Source organism: Eptatretus burgeri, chromosome 5, assembly GCF_056783735.1.
Source record: "Eptatretus burgeri isolate ZD-2024b chromosome 5, Ebu_testis_v1, whole genome shotgun sequence".
Classification (NCBI taxonomy): domain Eukaryota; kingdom Metazoa; phylum Chordata; class Myxini; order Myxiniformes; family Myxinidae; genus Eptatretus; species Eptatretus burgeri.
In genome coordinates, this window is record NC_140965.1 from 118,205,375 (window position 1) to 118,227,414 (window position 22,040).

The 22,040-nt window shown below is 43.1% G+C and overlaps 1 protein-coding gene across 12 annotated transcripts in view; it reads left to right on the forward strand.

The window, feature by feature from the left end:
• Positions 1-22,040, forward strand: part of LOC147027227 (pro-neuregulin-1, membrane-bound isoform-like) — a 1,384,261-nt gene that overhangs the window by 1,349,373 nt on the left and 12,848 nt on the right. For all 12 annotated transcript variants that reach the window (XM_085883477.1, XM_085883478.1, XM_085883481.1 and 9 more), the window contains one exon: positions 13,685-13,897. In XM_085883477.1, coding sequence (XP_085739603.1) covers positions 13,685-13,897 — 213 coding nt within the window. The remainder of the gene's footprint in view (positions 1-13,684; positions 13,898-22,040) is intronic.

The window sequence follows — 22,040 nt, forward strand, 5'->3', positions numbered from 1 at the left end:
CCTTTGAGTTGTCTCGCATAGGTCTGAATCTCAACCTCGCGAGACACCGCCACTCTGGTGTTTCCCATGCAGGGAAGGACATCAATACGTGTGCTGTCCCTTTGAAGGATGATAAGCGAGATGATCCATCTTCCATTACTGGTTATTTGGTAGATGGTAAAGATCCCATGGTGTCCTTCACAAAGAGTATGTGAAGTTATTGCCCGGTATCCTGACCTATTTCCAAATTGTTGCACCTTCATTCTCACGTCAGGCCTGGTCAGCCAGTTCATTAATGATTTTGGGGAAGGATGATCCCTGGCTGACTGCACAAGAATGTGGACTTAATTGTGGTAGCAGTAGTAGTAGTTGTACTTGTAGCAGTAGTAGTCGTAAAAGTAGTACTTTTGGTTCAGGTGCTTCTACGATTGTTACGACTACTACTCTAACTGTGTGTCCACATTGATTCTCCCTGTGTCCCCCTCACACCATCATATTATTATTATTATTATTATTATTATTATTATTATTATTATTATTATTATTATCCCTATGCTTTTTTTAAAACGTGGATGTGGGGAGAACATTGTCATCGGTTCCATCTCTCCGTCTGTTCATCCATCACGCTATCGCCTCCAACCTCGTAGTTATGATCATCACATGCCAAGATGGTGCGAGAGCCGTATTATTGTTAACCGTGCCCCCCTGGGGTAGGATCAAAAGGTGAAACACCAAAAAATGCAATGTACGGGTACGTTTCTAAACATTTTTAAATGAAACTTTGCATATGCAATCAACATTGGGTGAATCATTAAATATGTAACGATTTTGGGGGATTTGATCCCCAACTAATGCCCCAGGTGGTGGTGACTTGGGGCTCACAGGGGTCAAAATAAAGAGAAAAAAAAACTTAACTCAAAGTTTGATATTGGGTCAGTCTTGGTTTAATTTTTTATTGTTACCTTCACCACCGAAGGTGGAAGGAAGTTGTGTTTTCACACCTGTCTGTTTGTGTGCAGGATATCTCAAAAAGTTGTGGACGGATTCTGATGAAATTTTGTGCACAGGTTCAGTGTGTGACAAGGAAGAAATGATTCGATTTTAATGAAGATCCGGATCCGGATCCTACTACTAGACTTTTAAAAGTGATTATTCAACATTGAGAGATAGGGCCAAAAACTAAATATAGCACGATATCTCAAAAAGTTGTGGACGGATTTCAATAAAACTTGGTGGGCATGTTGGGAGTTTGACAAGGACGAATTGGTGAAGATCCGGATCTGAAAATTTTTTTTATGCGATTCTTCAGCATTGAGAGATCGGGATAAACTAATATATGGCATGATATCTCAAAAAGTTTTTGACGGATTCGGACGAAACTTGATGGACAGGTTGGATGTGTCGCAAGGACGAATTGATTCAATTTTAGTGATGGATGCAGATCGCGTAATATAAAAAACAAAAATTATTCTTCATTTGAGTCTTCACCTTTGAGAAATAGATCCAAAAACGATATATAGCATGATATCTCAATACGTTGTGAACGGATTATGACAAAACTTGGATACGTTGGTTGGGTGACAGGAACAAGCCAATTCGATTTTGGTTCAGGTCCGGATGCAGATCCGGCCTTTCGCTTTCTCCGGCAATAAAGGTGGTTGGAGGTTATACTTTCATGCCTGTCTGTCTGTCTGTCTGTATGTATGTCTGTCTGTGAGCAGGATAACTTAAAAGATTGACAAATTTGGATAAAACATAGTGGACAGATGGTGTACGTGATCAGGATGAATTGATTGGATTTTCGCAAAGATCAGGATGCAGATCCGGATACAACACTTTTGACCCCGACGTTTAACTCTGTCAATAGGAGGGGTTTTCAATTTTTTTTTTTAAGTTCAATTAAAATCCTGTTTTCACTTTTCGCAGTCGCTAAGGTTGATTCACACTCGGTTGCATCAAAATTTGTGAAATTTGAATCTTTTGTATCCTCGGTCTGTGTGGAATGCATTGCACCTCGAGGAGGCTTCCATCGGCTTCCATCGGCGTCCATGTCGTCTCACGAGGCTATCTTAAGTTCCATTCGATTTCTGTTTTCACTTTTGGGAACTTCTGGTGGAGCTACAGTCTTAACGTAGATAATTATTCGTAAAATCCGAGCGGAAACACACTTTTCACGAGGAAAATGTATTAAATTCAAATAACCGTTGGATATTGAAAGGAACACCACAAGCTTTCCGTTCACTGCTTGACCTCGTACCGTGTCCCCCTGGGAGACTGCTTATCGGTAGCGTCTATTTGATCTTGGCTTATATTCTCGAAGGTTTGTTGACGTGCTCTATAAGTATCCAAAAGAATTCCGGTGAAAAACGGACTTTTAAAATGTTTCAACATTTCATCGGACCATGAGCTGGTGGGTCACATGACGCCGCGGAGTCCTGGAGGAACCATGGCGCCCTATGTCAGCCTTATCTCATGAGAGATTGAATTTTTCGGTGGTCTTAGGGTCCTTTCTGTTGAATACCAACACTTCGTGGAGAAAGCCATGATTTACAAGAATTCAGAGTATTTATTTAACGGCTGTGAGCGCGGGTTTGAAAATTGTGTGATGACGTTGGAAATACATTTCTCTTGAGAATGGAGGTCTTTGCTTCGAGCGGCCTCACGCGTTTGTATTGTCTGGTAATCGGCTGCCCAAGTATCAACATCATTTGGTAATCAGCTTTCATTCAACGTCGGGGTCATTCGTGGTATTCAGCTTGTTGTTTTTGCAAGTGATTCGTCACTTTTAAGAGATAGGATGAAATGTGATAGATAGCATGATATCTCAAAGCGTTGTGAACGGATTGGGACAAAACTTGTGGGGTGCTTTGGATAGTTGACAAGAACTAGCCAATTGTATTTTGGTTAAGGTCCGGATCCAGATCCAGCCTATCGGTGAGATACAATACCTAAACTATTCAGCTTGGTTGATGTATGTGCGTGCTCTAAGGAGTGCCGTTCTAGTGACCCTCACCAGAGGAGATGGTATGACATTTGGGCCCATTTGGTTGGCTGTTTGTTCTCACAGAACGCGAGTATGTGTATTAATATGTAAGAACCCCAAGACCCATAAACCCTTTTGACCCTTTACAACCCTAAGACTGATTGAGACCCCGAAAACTCTTAAGACCTTTAAGATCCTTCAAGACCCCTGTAACACTTAAGATCCTTTTGGGCCTTTAGAACCCTAAGACCATTTAAGACCCTGTAGACACTTTAGAACCCTAACACCCATTTAGACCCCTTTAGAAGAACATTTTGACCCCCTGAGATCATTTAGACCCCCTCGGACCCTGTAGACCCCCTAAGACCCTCCAGACTGTAACTACCCAAATAGACTCCATTATACCCTTTTCAAATCCTAAGACCTCTAAGACCCTTTAGATCCTCTTCGACTCTTGAGAACCCAAAAGACCCTTCAACTCCTTTCTCCCCTTTAGACCTCCATGCCTTTCAGATCTTTTAATACCCTCTAGACCCCTTTGACCTTTGGAACCTTTAAGACGTTTTTAGACCTATTCAGATAATTCTGACCCTTTAGACCTTAAATTAAACCATTTAGACTCCTTCGACTTTTTAAGACCTTTTCAACCATTTTGGCCCTTCAAACTTGTTCACACCTTGAGACCTTCTGACCTTTGACCTTTCATTTGCAATCAACGACCTTTCATTTACGACATCCTTCCATTCATTTGCCACACAAACTACTGGGTCTGCAATCTCTGATTGCTCTTTCTAGTTGTTGTTATCGTTATTACCTCCATCACTGAAAGTGGAAGGAGGTTATGTTTTCACCCTTGTCTGTTTGTTTGTTTGTTTGTTTGTTTGGCTGTGAGCAGGATATCTCAAAAAGTTATGCACGGGATTGGACAAAATTTGGTGGCCAGGTTGGGTGTGTGACAAGGACGAATTGATTCGATTTTGCTGAAGATCCAGATCTGGATACGAGAATATTTTTTTGATGTGATTCTTCACGATTGAGAGATGGGGCAAAAAACGATATGTAACATGAAATTTCATAAAGTTATGGATGGATGAGATGGGCAGGTCACAAGAACAAGCCAATTTGATTTTGGTTAAAGTTCAGATGCAGATCCTGCCTATCAGTGGGATACAAAACGCAAACAGTTCAGTCTGGTAGGGGTATGCGCTCCACCGAGTGCTGTTCGAGTTATTATTATTACTAGCTCCTGCTCCCCACACGGGCTACCAGGGGGGTCATTTTATGATCTTTATGATTATTAATACCATAGCAGAGTACCAATCCTATGGCAGATCTTGTTCCAAGTGTGTAACACATTCTTCTGACACTTCCCTTCATTTGGGCGATGTATAGGCAACAGACCGCTGCCTTGATCACACCTGAAAATAAAAAAAAATAACTAGGGTTACGAATACATAGCGAAAACATGCGTACAACTTATGTGCATATGTAATGCATTGTCGTTACATAGTTCAGATAACTCCAATTGCACCCACCAAGAAAGTGCCAAAGATGGGCGAAAATAATTTCTATTTTTCAAAACTTACTACAATCAAATGAAACTTGTACAGGCACAACTTTGGAATGCCCTCATTAATCTCTGAAAGTTTCAGCTTCTCGGTCAAATCCTTTTGGAGGAGTAAATGATGCATTCATACACTTGCTCCATTATATATAAATTATACATTATTATTATTATTATTATTATTATTATTATTATTATTATTATGAGCAGGGACTCGTGGAAATTCCACGTAAGGTAAAATGTGACTTCAAGTCCTCAACCCTCTTTCGCCCCACTACCTTTCCCCTCACAATCCCCAGCTCCTCATCCTCCAACTCCCAACCCCAAGTCCTTACCCTCCCCCTCCTAACCCTAATGCGTCAATTCCCTCCCCACTCCAAGCCTTCAAACTGGCTCCCCACCGCTCACGGTCGCCTATCCAACTCACAATTCTGCGACATATGCAGAAAAGATATGTGACAAAAAACAACCCAAAACCAATTATCCTCTTCCTGATGCATATATACACATCATTAAAAGTAAATAATGACCTTGGACAAATATTATGGGTTTAAGCTCTGCTTGAGAGAATTCCATTTAGTTATGTGGGTGGTGTATAAGTTAACAGACTGCTGTCTCGATCGCTGAGGCTGTTCTCCACAAGGTTTTTGACACATACTCGCTTAAAATCCTTTTTACTGTCACTTTGGTAGCTTTACAATGCAAGGAAAACTTATAGGGAGTGCATGGCGACTGTGAATATGACTGCTCCGAGATGTCTTTAGCTTCGCACAACAGTGATCACCAACATGGTGGCCCCAGTATATAAATTGTGGGTGCAGTCAAGCAAGCTGTCCAACCAATTGGGTGGAATGGAATGTTACACACACACACACACACGCACGCACGCACGCGCACACGCACACGCAGTCACACACACGCAGTCACACACACACACACACACACACACACACACACATGCACGCATGCACACACGAACAAGTGTATTGTTATGAAGATTGGCTTCCCTTTCTTTCTCTTTTTATTCTTCGATTACTTCCATTACTGTAGATTTGAAACCAAGACAACCCATCCTGGTAGTTTGCTTGTTTTGAGTAGCATGCTACATCACCCATCCAAGATGTTCTTCACTTTCCCTTCTCATGCCTTTAATCATACATCACCAAGTCGATTCCCAAGTCAACATTCCCAAGTCGATCTCTCAAAATATGCCGGAAAATTGGTTTAAGTTCAAATGTTCCGATTCCGGTTTTGGAGCGACGAGAGGTCTCCTTCGGGGCTAACTACTGACGTTCTCAAAGTTAAGTTTCCGGTCGTTATTTGTTCCGTTTTAACTGTTTAATTTTCTCACCTACATGTTACTGTGTGTTCCTAGTTCGGTTTTGTTTCAAAAATCGTGCTATTTTGTGAGTATTTTTGTCGACGTTCTTACCTGGTGTTTGAGGCCTAGGCCTTGGCCTTGGCTTGAGGCCTACCGGTTCCACTCCAGTGTTCGATCGTTTTTTTTTTTGTTTTTTTTTCTCCCCATTACCTTCAATTTCTATCCTCCCCATTACCTTCAATTTTCATCCTCCCCACTTTCCAAACATCCCCCATTCTCCCAACTAATCTCTTTCTTATCTCAAAAAATATATATATACCCAACAACAACAACAACAACACGCTCACCTTCTCCCAATTCTGCTTCTTCTTCTTCCTCTTAACTTCCTCCTCGTCTTCTTCCTCGATTTTTTTTTCTCCACTTCCATAACCTAATCTGTTGAACTCTCTCAAACATTAATATTAACAACAAAAACGATCTTATAATGCTTCATCTTCCTCTCTAACACATGTGGTGCTCTTTACTGTTTCATAATGCACTACTCTTCTGCTATTTCAACAGACTGCTCTCATTTCGACCTCTCCTTCATTCCTTGCCTAAAAAAATCCAACTATTACAGCGCTTCTCTCCATTCTCTGAATTCGCCTTCATTGCATCCATCAAGAATTGTGTTAAATCGCATCTCTGACCTAAAACTTTTAAAAACCACAGTTTGCCATGGATGCTCGCTTTCCATCAACCATTCTTTTTTTTCCAACTTCAGTACCAACTCACCCCCCTCACCCCTCACTCTCACTCTCAAAGCAACCATCCCACACTTCTCCCTCCAAGCCTCCCTCTCACCTCTCTCAAAAATTCCCCCCTCACCTTTCTCCCACCTTTCATCCCCCTCACTCATCCTTCTCAAAGTCGCCCCCCTCTCATCCACCAAGCTGCCTCCCTCCACTACCCTCTCACCTCCATCTCTTCACTCCACCTCCTCAAATCCTCAACTGCCTTCTTCCTTGTCTCTTGTCCCCCCTCTCCCCCAGCACCACAGAGCCTTTTCTCCTCCTCATTCGGCCACCTCCCCTCGCTGTTCTGCAATACCCCACACTCTTTCAACAACCCCCTTTACCTCCCCCTCGTCCCTTGTCCTACCCTCCCCTCCCCTCCACCTCCTGCACCCAAAGCCTCCTCCCCCTACCTCTTCATTAAAAGTGTTGACCTCAAATATCCGGGGCCTTCGCTCAAACCTTTCAGATCTTTCGATACAGGTTGCCACTGACAAACCAGACATTATCTTCCTCACAGAAACTTTCCTCTCCCAAGACGTGTCTGACTCCCAAGTATCTCTCCCTGGCTACTCCCTCTTACGGTATGACAGACCTGAGCCTCGTCCTGGTGGAGGTGTTGCTCTCTTCATCAAAGACTCTATTCCTCACTCTCCATGCACTGCTCTCATTCCCCCACACCCCCAGGAATACCTCTGGCTTCGGCTTCCCCTCCACTCCCACCTCATGTTTATATGTGTACTTTGCCGTCTACCAAACAGTGATGACTCCATCTACACCTCACTATCCGAAAACGTGGACAATCTTCTATCTTCTCATCCAAACTCTCTCTTCCTCTTATGTGGTGACTTCAATTGTCATCACGCCAGTTGGCTAGGTGTGGGTACCTCTCTCACCTGCCATGGCACCTCAGCAAAAGCTTTCTGCGACTCATTGGGACTGACTCAATCGGTCAAATTCCCGACCCGGATCTCAACCAATGCTACTCCATCTCTTCTGGATATGATTTTGACAAATTTCCCTGACAATATCTGCTGCTCTTCCTTTGCTCCAATCGGTTCTTCTGACCACGTCCTTGTTAAAGTGGACATCTCTCTGGCTGTTATCAGAGAACCACCTCACCGCCGTCGAGTCTGGCATTTCACTCAAGCCGACTGGCAGGGTCTCCGAGCAGCCATCAAACTTACAGACTGGTCTCCTATCACTACTTTCTCAAACATCAACTCATCCTGGGAATTCTATCAAAGAAACTTGCTCTCCCTCATGCACAGATTTATCCCCTCTCGTGTTCAGTTGTCCGACCCTTCCTCCCGCCCTTGGTTTACTGAAGCTTGTGGCGAGGCAGTTGTCTTGAAACAACTTGCCTTTGCCTCATGGAAAGCAAACCCAACTGAGGGCAATCTCAGTTCTTTCCACAAAGCTCGGAACAAGTGTGTATCTACCCTCAGGAGAGCCAGAAAACAACATCTTTCTCATCTCAAGTCTGAACTCTCAAACCTCTCTCCCTCCTCAAAATCCTGGTAGCGTTTAATCAAATCTGTTTCTGGTGTATGTTCCCCCTCCATGCCCTCCCTTACCTCAAATGGCCGCACTGCTAATACCACATGTGATAAAGCTGAATGTCTAAACTCGGTGTTTTCAGCTAAATCTTGTGTCCCAAACCCATCACTTTCTCTACCCACTTTACCCAGTCGCACCCAACTGTCCCTGGACTCTGTATCCTTTTCTCCTGACAAGGTGGAGAGCTTGCTTTCAAACCTCGAGTCAGATTCTGCAACTGGTCCAGACGGCATCAGCCCACGTGTCCTCAAAGCCTGCTCTTCTGCTCTTGCTCACCCTCTCTGTTCTATTCACCCTCTCATTTGCCCAAGGTCATCTGCCATCTGCTTGGAAATCAGCAAACATCACTGCCCTGCATAAAAAAGGTGCAAAAACAGATCCCTGTAACTACAGACCAACCAGCCTTCTCCCAATCATCAGCAAGGTTATGGAATCCATCATCGCTTCAGACATGAAATCCTTCCTCTTCTCCAATGGCTTGATTTCCAATCATCAATTTGGTTTCAGACCAGGTCACTCTACCCTGGATATGCTGCTTCTGCTCTCCCATCAATGGATGGAGGTCCTCAATGCCAGACAGGAAATCCGAGCCGTATTCCTGGACATATCACTTGCTTTTGACACAGTCTGGCACCCTGCACTACTCACCAAGCTCTCTTCCCATGGTATTCAAGGCCATCTCCACTCATAGCTCGCAGACTTCCTCTCCTGTCGCAGTCAACGTGTGGCCCTAAATGGAGTTCTTTCATCCCCTCTTCCTGTGCAGGCTGGAGTTCCTCAAGGTAGCGTTCTGGGCCCTGTTCATTTTCTGGTTTTCATCAATGATCTCTCCGACTCTCTGGAAAATCCTCTATTTCTCTTTGCCGACGACTCCACCCTCTGCCGTACCATCTGTCATCCCTCAGACCGGCAAGCAGCAGCTTCTTCGCTCACTGCAGATCTGGATAAAATCACAAACTGGTCCAACATGTGGAAAATATCTTTCAATCCGGACAAATCTCACACTCTCACTATGTCTCTTTGAAAGGACCATTTAGAAACCCCCCCTCCATCCATTTTCTCAACAATCTTCTTGAAGAAGTCTTTTCTTTCAAGCTTCTGGGTCTCACTATCTGCCATGACCTTTCCTGGGAAAGCCACATTTCCAACCTCGCCTCAAAAGCCAGTCGCCGACTGGGAATCCTCCATCGTGCAAAGTCCTTCCTCGGCCCTCTTGAGCTCCTGACCACTTACAAAGCTTTTGTCCGTAGCCTGATGGAGTACTGCTCTCCCCTCTGGGCTGGTGCTCCTGCCTCCCACCTTTCTCGGCTTCACGCTGTCGAAACCAGGGCATTTAAGATCATCGGCATCTCCCGCAATGAAGCTGAGTCTTTGGGCCTCTCACTCAATCACCGCAGGTTGGTCGGTGGTCTTTCTGTCTTCTACCGACTCCTCTCCAGCCTTGCCCCCCCTGCTCTCTCTGTGATTTGACCCCACCACATTTCCACAGGGCACTCAAGGTCCTCCAACAACCCCCTTCTGGTAAAACTACCAAAATCACGAATCACTGCTCATCTTCACTCTTTCATTCCTCTTTTTTCTCACCTTTGGAATAAACTTCCTCACTCTATTCTTTCCCATTCTTCCCTCCAGGCTTTCAAAACAGGTGTTCACCACCACCTCTTATCTTCCCCCATCCAAATCCTCAATCTTTTCTACCCCCGATAATCCACCCAAGCCCACTTCCTTCAATTCCCCTGCTTTCCTTCCTGAAAGTCCCTGTAATGTCCATCTTCTCTTCGCCATGTTCCCCGTCCCATCCCTATCCCTCTCCCTTCCACAGTTCACCTAATGTGTCTGTTCCCCACTGTTTGGTCCCTTCCACTCCCGCCCCTCTTGTCTCATGCCCCCTTGCTGTGAGTTGTGTGTTTGCTCTCATACGAGCCTCGACAAGGTATACAAAAAAAAAAATGCATCTTTCTTTTCGGCTGATCACTGATAAACACTCGGATTTACAAACATCTCCCATACTCTTTAATTTGATACACAGTCTCTCGACGATATTTTCAAGAATCTTATGGTTGCACCTTAACTCAAGGGAATGATCAAAAACCTTGGACTCAAAAGCGAAAATAAATCAGTGTATGCTTCCTTATATTGTCTTAACTTGAACTTTCATTGTTTTTTTTAATGCTATGTTATCATCACAATAGGGTTTCATCACCATCCGTTTAATCGACTTGTGGAGGAGTATTTAAACATGTTTAAAATATTGTGTTTGTGTTCAACATGAGATGTGAGGCTGTCCCAGCAATCAAATTCTCAATTATTTTTACAGACAAATATTATTATCACAGATTACACTTGTGTTCATAATAAAAACATGTATTATTGTGAGGTCATGAGAAAGGTTATAAGATCCTCCAAATAATAATATGAGTTACCTGACAATGAAATTGACTTTGATGCAAGAGGAGGCCATTACACCCATGAAAGCCTGCACTAGTATGACCAATTTTTGGTTGATTGTTTGTGTTCTATCCTTTTCAGTGCTGAGTATCAAACAAGAAAGCAGCAAGTACTATTTTAAAAGCCTTTGGTATGACATATGGACAGGGTTCGAATCACCGACCTCACAGATTCAGAGCAGATGCTCAAACCATTACACCACCGAGTCTGTATATTTTCGTTAATGAGTCTGTTGGATTTACGTTGACTGGCTGATACTGATTTGGATGTTGTCATTATGTTGTCAGCCTATTTCGTCAGGATTTAATTATGAGTTTAACCTATGGGTCATTTCTGGAGGTGTGGGGATGCAACTCTACCATTGATACAGTGCCCCCCTCCCCCTGTAGGTTTGGGCAGGAACTTGCAATTTGTTCAGAGTACCATTTCTCAAAAGACATCATGTGATCTTGAATGTCCACCAGCTATAATGCGATCCAGATGGGTTCCCAGCTTAACGTCCATCCGACGGATGGTGCACTTCATATGGTAATTCTCTGCCTGTGAAGCACCTGTCCGACAGTATATAGCCGAGTGAAGAATTAAACCCAGACGAGACGGATCAAAGTTAAATGCACTTCTTTTTCACCATCTTGTCAGAATAATAACTTGCTCATTATCATTTTGAGACCATTGTTCACTCCAGAAATTTAGAATACAAATCCTTCGTACTACTGCCATCGGTGGATTCGAGTCTACAATTTATTGGTTACCACCCAAGGTGACTAACCCTGACACCACTTCCTCTCAGCAATAGTGGACCCAACCTTTATGTCTTATCCAAACATTAACAATCCCACAAGTTTTTGTCAAACAAGTGAAGCCCTTCATGATCAAGCTCAACCTTCCTCCCCTGGATCGAGGGCAAGTGTTCCAGTTTCTCTCGTGCAAATAAATTTTCTCATACATTTCAGACTGTAAATTAATCCCTTACTTAGAAAGACCATTCCCCATATAACGGTTATTGATTCCCTCCCCATGCAGCAACTGTATGGATGATGAAAAACTCATTTTTGTTGGATTTGAACTTCAAATAAACTTTTAACGAATTGGTTAAGGATGATCATAGAAAACCACTACACCAAATGTAAAATGTGTCATGCGCCATAAAACATTATTCGGGGAAACAGAAAGACATAGAGGATACAACAATTTGTGGGTAGACAGAGAAGTTGAAATGAAATGAAGAGGCCCCCTTCAAAGACTTTGGGGTGAGGGGTCTTCGGACTGACGACATACGAGTAATTAATAAGGGTTTATGTATAATTTTAAAAACTCAAAATATATTTTTAATTTGCAAAAAGTAATGTCATTTTTGGAGATTTTTATTGAAATCCTATTTGAGCATTGAGTCCTATGAGCTTTTGTAAGCTCGTATAGGTGTCCACAACCATCTTTGACCATGTTGTGGAACGTCAGCCGAAGCCTTCACTTTTGTTTTATTTTGCCCTCACTTTTATCACCTTTATTCGCTTTTAATTTTGTTTTGTCCACAACAGCTTGAGCGATTGAGACTCAGCTTTTAACATAGGAATGCCTACCCATGGAGAATTATTTTTGGCAGCATCTCGCGTAGCAAACGCTGCTCATTGAGAGCTCAGCGTTGTTGTTCTTGTTCTTCTTCTTGTTGTTCTTCTTCTTGTTGTTGTTCTTTTTCTTGTGAGGACAAAACCTTAATCTCGAGGACTCGGCTCTTGTATATACAAGATCTGGATCTCCTTAAATACTAAGCACATGTACACATCCTCGCATTGACGGTGCCTTTTGAGAGCGTCTATCATGAACTTTTAAATATATTCGGACATTTGCTTTAAAGTTTCGAAAAGTTCACGTTACGATTTAAAGATTATTCCATTTATTGTATTGTAATTTCGTGAATGACTTATTTTTTTCGTAAATACATTATATATCGTAAATACGTAAATACATTATGATGGGTCTCGCTATTGGCTTAATCAAGGCAAGTGACGAAATATCGGAAGTTGTTGTTGTTTTTTTTTTGTTGTTTTTTTAGCCGACAAAACCTTTAGGACGCTGCTCTTGGACACATTTGTCCTTGTTTTAACCAAGTTTTTTTTTAACTGGATGGGTTTGAGGGTTGCAGAGTAGCGACTGAAACCCAAATCCTATCCAAGTTCTTTCTTCCCGATGACTCCATCTTTGCTCTTTACTTCCTGGGGTTCCTTTATGGTCTTCCGTTTGATTATGTTAATACCATATCCTGATGCTGTATGGACTGCGCTTCCCACTGAAGGACCTCTGGTAGCTTGTACCTGTTGGTGTGTTTGAGATTGGGGAGTAACTGCTGATATCTATCTGCCCGGGTTCTTACCGACATCTTTGTTCTTTGTTCCTTTCACATTTCTTTCTATTTTTTTCCCACAATTATTTTTATTCATTTTAATTCGTGCTTTTTCTTCTTTTTCCTCTCTTTTGTTATCTACCTCTCCAGGGAGAAGTGAATTCTTGCAGAAATTTTTCTGTAAGGCTCACTTTGCTGCGCCTGGATGGGTTCGAGGGTAGTGGAGTAGCGGCTCAAACTCGAACCCTATCCAGGTTCTTCCTGATGACTCCATCTTTGCTCTTTACTTCTTCGGGTTCCTTCTTGGTCTTCCGTTTCATTACATGATAATTAGATGGAAAATGGGGCCACCGTTCAAAAAAGTCTGTTTTCTGTTGGAATGGGTTGCAGGGTGTTTCACCCATCAGGAATAAACGACCTTGTTTCGCTTGGCATCAGCCGAATTATGATTTCTTTTTAAAAATTCATAACAAAAAGCCCCGTCACAAAGGAAGATTTCCTATGATTATGAACTTTTCAAAAAAGTTCACTTTAAGTAAATCTCTCGAAAGTTTCCTTTTGACAAAACATTTCTTCTGACTTATCCAGCTTCAGCTTTTGTTCATCCAGCAGTTGTTAATCATGTAGCTTTGTTTATTCGACAATTTTGTTTTTGAGATTAGCTCAACAGAATATTTTAAATCAGCTCAACAGAATGTTTTTCTTTCTCATTCAGACAGTGTTGGGGTTCAGGCCAGTCGGATGAGAGCGCTTCAATGGAGACCAACTCTGGGCCCCTTACTACGACGGGCTCTTCTTCAAGAGAGACGAGCCGTCCAGCTGCGCAGTGCCCTGCACCGCGTGGCCACATCTCGGCTGTGAGTGGGCCACCTGATGGCCGCATTCGTTGTGACTCGCACGACTTGCCTGACTCGCCGCTCAGCGACCGGTGAGCCTCAATCCTGGGCCACGCCGGCGGGTGAGGCTTCGCCGGGCTATCAGGCTTACCTTATGGTCACTTAGGCCCTGAGCACATTCCTCCTGATTACCATTATCTTCATTGTTGGAATGAATGTGACCCATAGTGTCCTTTTTAGCATGGTTTCCTTCTATGCTTCAACTATCCCTTTTTTCCATCCAATGTCCTTTCTTGATGTGATGGATATACGTTCAATTTCTCTTCATTAGCCCCCAAACCTGAAGATTTATTTCATTAATTTTGAAACCATTTGTAGCCACATGGGAAAGTGTGATCTAATAATAATAACAGTAATGACACTGAAAACCTTTCACTTAATGATGCATTGGATAACTACATCCGAATCACAAAAACACAAAAAAATGGCACATCAGAGAGAAACTATTTATTCAATTAATCTTTTGATTCAGTTAATTTGCTTCACTAGTCATTACCATCCATTGCTTCAATTCCAAAACTCGAGTTTGCTCAAATAATCTTCCATTTACGGTGTTCCTGGTGCATTTTGCTCATCCTAGGAGAGCGTGTGCAGTTGAACTCCACGCTTGGTTTGGTGGTGCGGTTGTCATTTATCTCTCTGATTGGTCGAAGCACTGTTCTTTTGCATCCTTCAAACAGATTATAATTATGAGTTTTAAATATGAAACACAAACTCATGTCAGACCACATCAAAACATCTCTACTGGTGCTTTGTCAGGTACCCATCATGATTTCACTTTGTATTTATTCCTGAAAAAAAAAGTTAGACACTTCAAAGCAAGTCCCACAAAACAAGGTTCAATCAAAAAGTCGAGATCTTTTCGACGATTAGAACGCTTTAAAAAAAGACTCGCATCGTTATTCTATCAATACAATCACAAAACACATTTTTATCGGTAAAGTTTAAGATGACTTTGTGTCCCGTTTGGCCTCCCCCGCGCTATTATCAATCCTTCCTTATAAAACCTACTACAATCTTACGTTGGGCATAAAATTATCGACTTGGCATGTCCTTGTACAGCAAGTCGTCTATTTTGTTCACATTTTGCGATTGTTATTGTCTAATCCACAATCAACGTTCCGACACATCTGATAAACACCGCCATCATACTTGAACAATGTATACCTGGATTCTTCCATTCTCAAAGGCGGTTTGCACATTTAAAAGCCTGAGGATATCCATCCATTGCATTGTGCATTGAGCCCACTGATGATGACAGCTTGTGAGCAGCTGCTCTTCCACATAATAGATGGGTCACCAAGCTGTGCCGATGCTTGCTTACATCGCAGTTCCTCCCCAAATGCTTTCATCACATAATGTAGCTTTATGAGATAATATATTTGCATTTCTTCCATCTAATGATCTGTGTCAAAAGTTCCTTTCTGCTCAAGATAATTCTTGAGAGTCTGCCTGACACTTTCAGTCTCTACTTCATGATGATGTTCCTCACTATTGATGGCTAAGAGGGGTTTAAATACTCCTAATGAAGATGCTTACTCCCTGACACTCGATTATCATTCTTTGTTAGATCTCCTTTATTCTTATACATACAGTATTTTCAAATCGATTTATGAGACTATTCCCTAACGATTTTTACTGTCTGTGGATGATGTCCCTGGCAATGGAAACCAAACACTTGTTTTGGTGATTCATGCAACTGGAAAAGGGATGTCCTGTGACTTTAAGAAGGATGTCGTGTGTGTCTGGTCAATCGGAATCAACATGAGATGACATTCTGAGCCTACATGAAAACTGATCCACGATAAAACATGAACAACAACAACAACAAAAAAAAAACAGTAAATGATAACTTTAAATTGAGAAATTCTCTTCACCAATTCGTCAAATGGAACGCACATCAGACCGTTAAAAACCAACTCTTCCTTCCACTTTATAAACCAAGATTCCAGGGCCAAAGTCTTTAACAAAAGTACTTTCGAGTTGGCCTGTGAGGCATTCTCATCTGCACCAATGATTCCTGATGCTCAGAACCGAGGTTCCCTTTCCATATACTACAAGCACTTGTCCATTGTGCACTCGCATCCCTGTAAGTCGTATTACAGGACACTTTTATGTTTATTCGTGTCAGGCTTCAAATCATTTTTTTTTCTTCCTGGGGTGTCTTGTCTGCAGAACCTTCATGTTTAAGTGGACCGAAATTGGAAGAAGCTAGCTAGCTACCATGTGCAGCCTGCAGATGCTGGTTGAATCATTTTCAGAGGGCACGGCTGTGTTGCTGATGCAATGCCCTCTATTACCAGTTCGCTGGCACTCATTTTGCCGACCTTGGAAGGATGACAATTGGTAGAAGATGAAATTTCAAAAACTTACAATTACTCAATCTGGAAATTATGAAAGTTCATTCTTGCGGTTGGACAGATGTTGTTTTCTGGCTCTCCTGAGAGTGGACACACACTTGTTGTGGATCTTTTGGAATGCACTGAGATTGGCTTCGGCCAAGTTTTCTTTACACGAAGAGAAGGTAAGTTGTTTCAGAGCAGCTGCCTCGCCATATGATTCAGTGTACCTTTGGCAGGAAGAAGGGTAGGATAATTGAACACCAGATGGGATGAATTTGTGAGAGAGAGAGAGAGAGAGAGAGAGAGAGAGAGAGAGAGAGAGAGAGAGAGAGAGAGAGAGAGAGAGAGAGAGAGATAGATAGATAGATAGATAGATAGATAGATAGATAGATAGATAGATAGATAGATATAGATAGATTCTGTGGAAGAATTCCCAGGCTGAGTTAACATCAGGGGCAATAGATATGGGAGACCAGTCCTGAAGAGAGATGGCTGCTTGCAGTCCCAGGTCAATCTGCTTGAGTGAAATTCTAGACTTGCCGACGTTGAGGCAGCTCTCTGAGAATAGCCAGAGAGATGTTGACTTTCACAAGCATATGATGAGATGACCCAATTGGAGCAGAGGAAGAGCAGGAGACATTTGCTTGAAAGTTAGTCATCACCAAGTCCAGAAGGGAGGATTTGCCATTTTGGGAAAAATCTTGGTGGGAAAGTTCACAGATCGAGTCAGTCCCACAGAGTCGCAGAAGTCCTTTGCTGAAATGCCTTGGCTGGTGAGAGAGGTACCAAACACCCAGTCAAGTTGCATGGTGGCAATTCAAATCACCACAGATGAGGAAGAGAGAGTTGGGATGAGTGGTTACAAGTTTGTCCATGTTGTCTGAGAGAGGTGTAGGGTCATTACTGTTTGGAGGATGGTACAACAACTCACAGACAAACAAGGGGTGGGAACGGAGGGGAGGTCATAGCCAGAGGTACTCCTGGGTGTTGAGAGTTATTGATGTAATGTGCAACTCTGCTGCCGGGACGTGTTTTTGGCCTTTCAAATTGGAGGACACAATAACCGCGGAGAGACACTAAGGTTTTGGGATGTCCTGTGGGAGGAAGGATTACGTTAAATGGATGTCTGGTTATCGGCAGTGGCCAGGATTGAGAAATCTGTCAGGTTGGAGCGGAGACCTCAGATGTTTGAGGTCCACACAGTTATGGATGTTGGGGAGTAGGCATTGGGAGAGTGCAGGATTGGGGGAGGGGGGCTTAGTGGAGGCAACGTGAGGCTTTTTTGAAGGTTTGAGTATGTCAGGTGCAGGGTGAAGGTTTGAATGTGGGGTGCGGGTGGAGGTTTGAGTGTGTGGAGTGTGGGGGAATGTTTGGGTGTTTAAAGTGTCAGGGAAGGTTTGTGTGTGTAGCTGCATCGGAAGGATTGGGTGTAGGGTGAGGAGAAGTATTTAGGGGGTGGGGTCAGGGGGAGGCATTAAGAGGGTGGAGTGAAGATGGATGCAGAAATGGGGGAATGGCATGGAGCTTTGAGGGGTAGGGTGGAGTGATGCTCATTCCAAATTCCAAACTTTGACAAACAGAGATAAAGATCATGGGATGGGAGATAGATACTTTTTTGAAAGCATGGGAAAATGTGGTGCTGTCCATGTGGGAGGATGGTTGGTGGATCAAATGCTTTGCTTCTTCTTCTTTTGTATCGCTTCACTTTTCCCAGCCACTGCAAAACAGAGGCTCTGGCACAGGAGTTGAGAGCCTTCAATTCTTCTGGTCTGCAAGGCTCTGGTCAGAGAGGGCAATTCAGGAGATGCTCCATTGTTTGAGGAGCCTCTCCACAGTCACAATCAATAAGGCCATTTTGATTATATGCCCACTTCTGCATGAGGACTCTGCAGCGTCCAACTCCAGTCCTTCGCCTTTGTCTTAAGGACATGATATTTGTTGCTGAGGGTAGAGTCCAGGGTAACTCCAAGGAGTATTGGACTTGGGTTGTGAATCAGCCATCTGCCCCTCCCAGCAGACATGCAGCTTTTGGTTTGCATCCGTGTTCTTAAGATGAAAGACAATGATTTGCGTCATCACTGGATTAGCCCACAAGTTGGTTAATCCAGATAGTGTATCAGTGAGGGTCTGCTCTACTTTCACAAACAATTGATCCTGGGTTGTAATGCAGAGATCATGAGCATACAGGAAACCCCTAGTGTTTGGGTGTATGGGTTGATCATTTTTGTAGCTATTGAATAGTAAGGGAGCAAGAATGCTGCCTTGAGGGAGTCCATTATTCTGTCTGTGCCATCTCCTGTAGTTAGCCCTGATGTCCACAAAGAAACTTCTACTTGCCAGCATGTTTTGAATAAGATCTGTCATTCTTGCATCTTTTGTTATCCGGAATAACTTACACGCAAGAATCCGATGATTGACTGTGTCGTATGCCGCAGTCAGGTCAGCAAAGGCAGCACCAGTTATCAGCCCTTTCTCATAACCATCCTCAATGAATTGGGTGAGATTCAGGAGCTGTCTTGTGCAGGACTTTCTGGGTCTGAAATATGCTTGCTGCAGAATGAGATGCTAATCCACAAAGGGGGCCATGTGCTTTAAAGTGAGTCTTTCAAATAATTTGTACAAGAGACGGAACGTGGAAATGGGCCGGTAGCTTTTGGTGTTGGTAGGATCTTTTCCGGGCTTCAGGATGGCCACTATTATTGCTTGTCTCCACAGTTTTGGGATCTTATTAGGAGTCAAGCAGCTGTTGAACATGTCTAGTAACCACCGGAGAGCTACTGGTTCTTAGTGCTTGAGTTGTTCACAGAGGATGTCGTCTTATCTGGAAGCTTTATTGCAAATCATCACTTTGATGCCAAGTGGCAGTTCACTCATGGTGAAAGGACTAGTGAAGTTAGAGCCCTCCTGCTCATCATTGGCAGACCTTGGAAATTTAATTCTACCTGGGTGATGTCCTGCATTTCCTCGGCTGTTCTTGAGGAACTGGTGAGCGGCTTTGTCTGCTGTGATCTCATACTGGGATTGTGCTTTCGTGAAGTCGTTTCCCAGCATATGTGTGACCTTCCAGGCTTTTCTGCTGCTATTGGTCATATTTGTACATTCAATCAGCTCTTGCCACTTATTTCACCGCTTCTCTGATATGGCATTGATCAGTCTCTCTCCGGATTCCAAGGTATCATTCACAAACGGATTAGTCTGGAAGCAGGTGATGTTGTCCTTGGGAAATTATTTCGCATCTTGTGACAGTGTCGGGATGTAATTTGTCCGGTAGCCTCTCAGAATGTTGTTCCTGGAAGAACTTTTCATCTTCTCTCCAAAAACATCATAGTTAGCAGAGTAGGCTGGTAAATCTTTGATTGTGGCATCCAGGTGTGCTGAAAAATTCTCCCAGCTCGCCTTTTTCAGGTTGAAGCATCGGTGGAAAATAACCGCACAAGGAACGACCATTGTGTGGACTTTAATTCCAATAGGTCGATTTGGGAGTTTGGGATTGGGTTCAGAACAATTTTCTCGCATTGATTAACAATGCAGTTTGAATCAAACACCAGGTCCGGGTTATAACCACGTCTCCATTTGCTGCTGTTGAAGGAACTTGGAACCTTTGCATCATGGACGAGAGACAGTTGTCTTGCATCTGACCAACTTTTTGACTTATTCCCCATCACAATTTGTCTGTGAGTCTCCCCAAAGTTCAAGATGGCAGTTGAAGTCACCTATCACCACATTAACAGAACTAGAAGGGTACTCGGTGGAGCGCAAACCTCCGCCATGTAATGCCTGATCCACGAGAACATATCGGGCCGAATACATTTTTTAAATATCATGCTATCCAGGACTATATCGTTTCTTGCCTTATCTCTCAATGGTGAAGAATCACTGGAAAATTAAATAATTCTCGTATCCAGATCCGGATTCGGATCTTCACCAAAATCGAATCAATGTGTCATTATGACACTCCGAACCTGTCCACCAAATTTCATCTGGATCCGTCCACAACTTTTTGAGATATCCTGTACACAACCAGACAGACAGAAAGGGGTGGAAACATAACCTCCTTCACCTCTGGTGATGGAGGTAATTATCAGTAAAGCCGTCTGGGAAGGAGAACTCATTGGGTGACTTGTAGACTGTGCTTACGGATATCCCAATAAGGTGGATGTTGAGGATGCCTGGTGTTGGCTTAATGGTTGTGGGTTTTGGGATCCCAGGATCCTGAGTTCAAATCCCCCTCGGATGTTGAATTAATACCAGGTGGGGTTGACTCTGCCTGTCATCCTTCCGAAGTCGGCAAAATGAGTGCCAGCTTGCTGGTGTCCTGTGTCAGAGTGGCGACCCGTCCTGGATTCTCTCCAATTGCCAAGGAGACTGCTTAGGCAGCACCAACGCTCTGCACAGAGTATGGTCCCAATGGATGGATGGATGGATGGATGGATGAATGGATGTTGAGGACTTCAATGTTACCAGGTTCTGACATGGAGGATTTGTCAATAGCAACTCCGCTGCAAACAAAGACTGCACTGCCATGTTGATCACGCGGTCTCTTTATCACAAGTGCCGTGTTTGGGATCTTTGAACGGATCTGAGTAGCTCTGCGATGCATCGCTTGCAGGCAAAGAATGTCACATTTATTTCTCATGCAAATATATGCGAGGAGATGTTGTTTGACTGCTCCGAAGACCTTCAACGTTGGCTGTGTCGGTCTTGAAAAGGCCCCTTGTTTACGACATTGTAGCTCGTCAACATATTGGTCTAGATTTGACTGTAGGTTGATGTTTAGCACTCTCGTGTGCAAATCAAAAGATTTTTGAAGCGAGGAGGGGAAATGGGATCATGTTGAAGAGGTAGAAGTAAGATATTTGGGAATGAGGAAGCAAAGCGAGAAACACGGAGACAAATCATTTTCACACTTTCTATCCGAGGTGCGGCTGTGAACATTTTCATTCTTCAACTTCAATCAATTCTGCAATCTTTTTTGGCATATTCAGACGTCTCACCTGATGAGATCACACGTGTGTAACATGATTGGCTGTTTTCCGTCAAAATTTATTTCAATGTCCTTCATGGTATTACAAATTTAATTTGCCTTCTTCAAAACTATTCTCTTCGATGCACGTTTAAACGTGGTCTTCTCATCTCGAAAGATTTGGGAAATGTAGTTACGCGAGTTTCATGGTTCCATTTCTATTGTTCTTGAGTTTATTTTGTAAAAAGAATGATGGTTTATTTACTCAGTTCATGCCATCACTTTTGTGTTGACATTCAATTGTCTTTGTTCAAAATTTGATCCAGCCAGTAAGCTCCATCTGTGATACAGAAAATTGATAGTGTTTCTTGTGAATCATTTGTGAGTATTTTTGCTACATGTTTGATGAGCATTCAAGAAATTTTGCTCGTGCAGAAAACCAACAACAGCATGTCGCTGAGGTCTCAAATAAATTATATACACAACCGACAAATCACAGTATTAGTTCCACTACTTCTTCCATGGCCTCTATTATTCCCTTCCTGTGTACTTGGCCAGGGAAGGTTGTTGGCCCAAGCATTTCACGCATTGGTTGGCCATTGGTGAAATTTGACTGAAGGTGCAAGAATTTGTAATTTGTTCAGGGTACCGGGCCTACCGGCTATAATTCGCTTACTCCTCATGAAAGACACTGTGCGATTGTAACATCCGCCATCCACCAACTACCGGTGCAGGCAGACGGGTCTTCCGGATTCATGTCTGTCTAAGGGACGGCACGCACATTGATGCCTCGCCCTGCAAGTGAAACACCACATTGACAATTTACATCAGGGTCGAGATTCAAACCCAGAATAGATGCTCGTAGCTCCT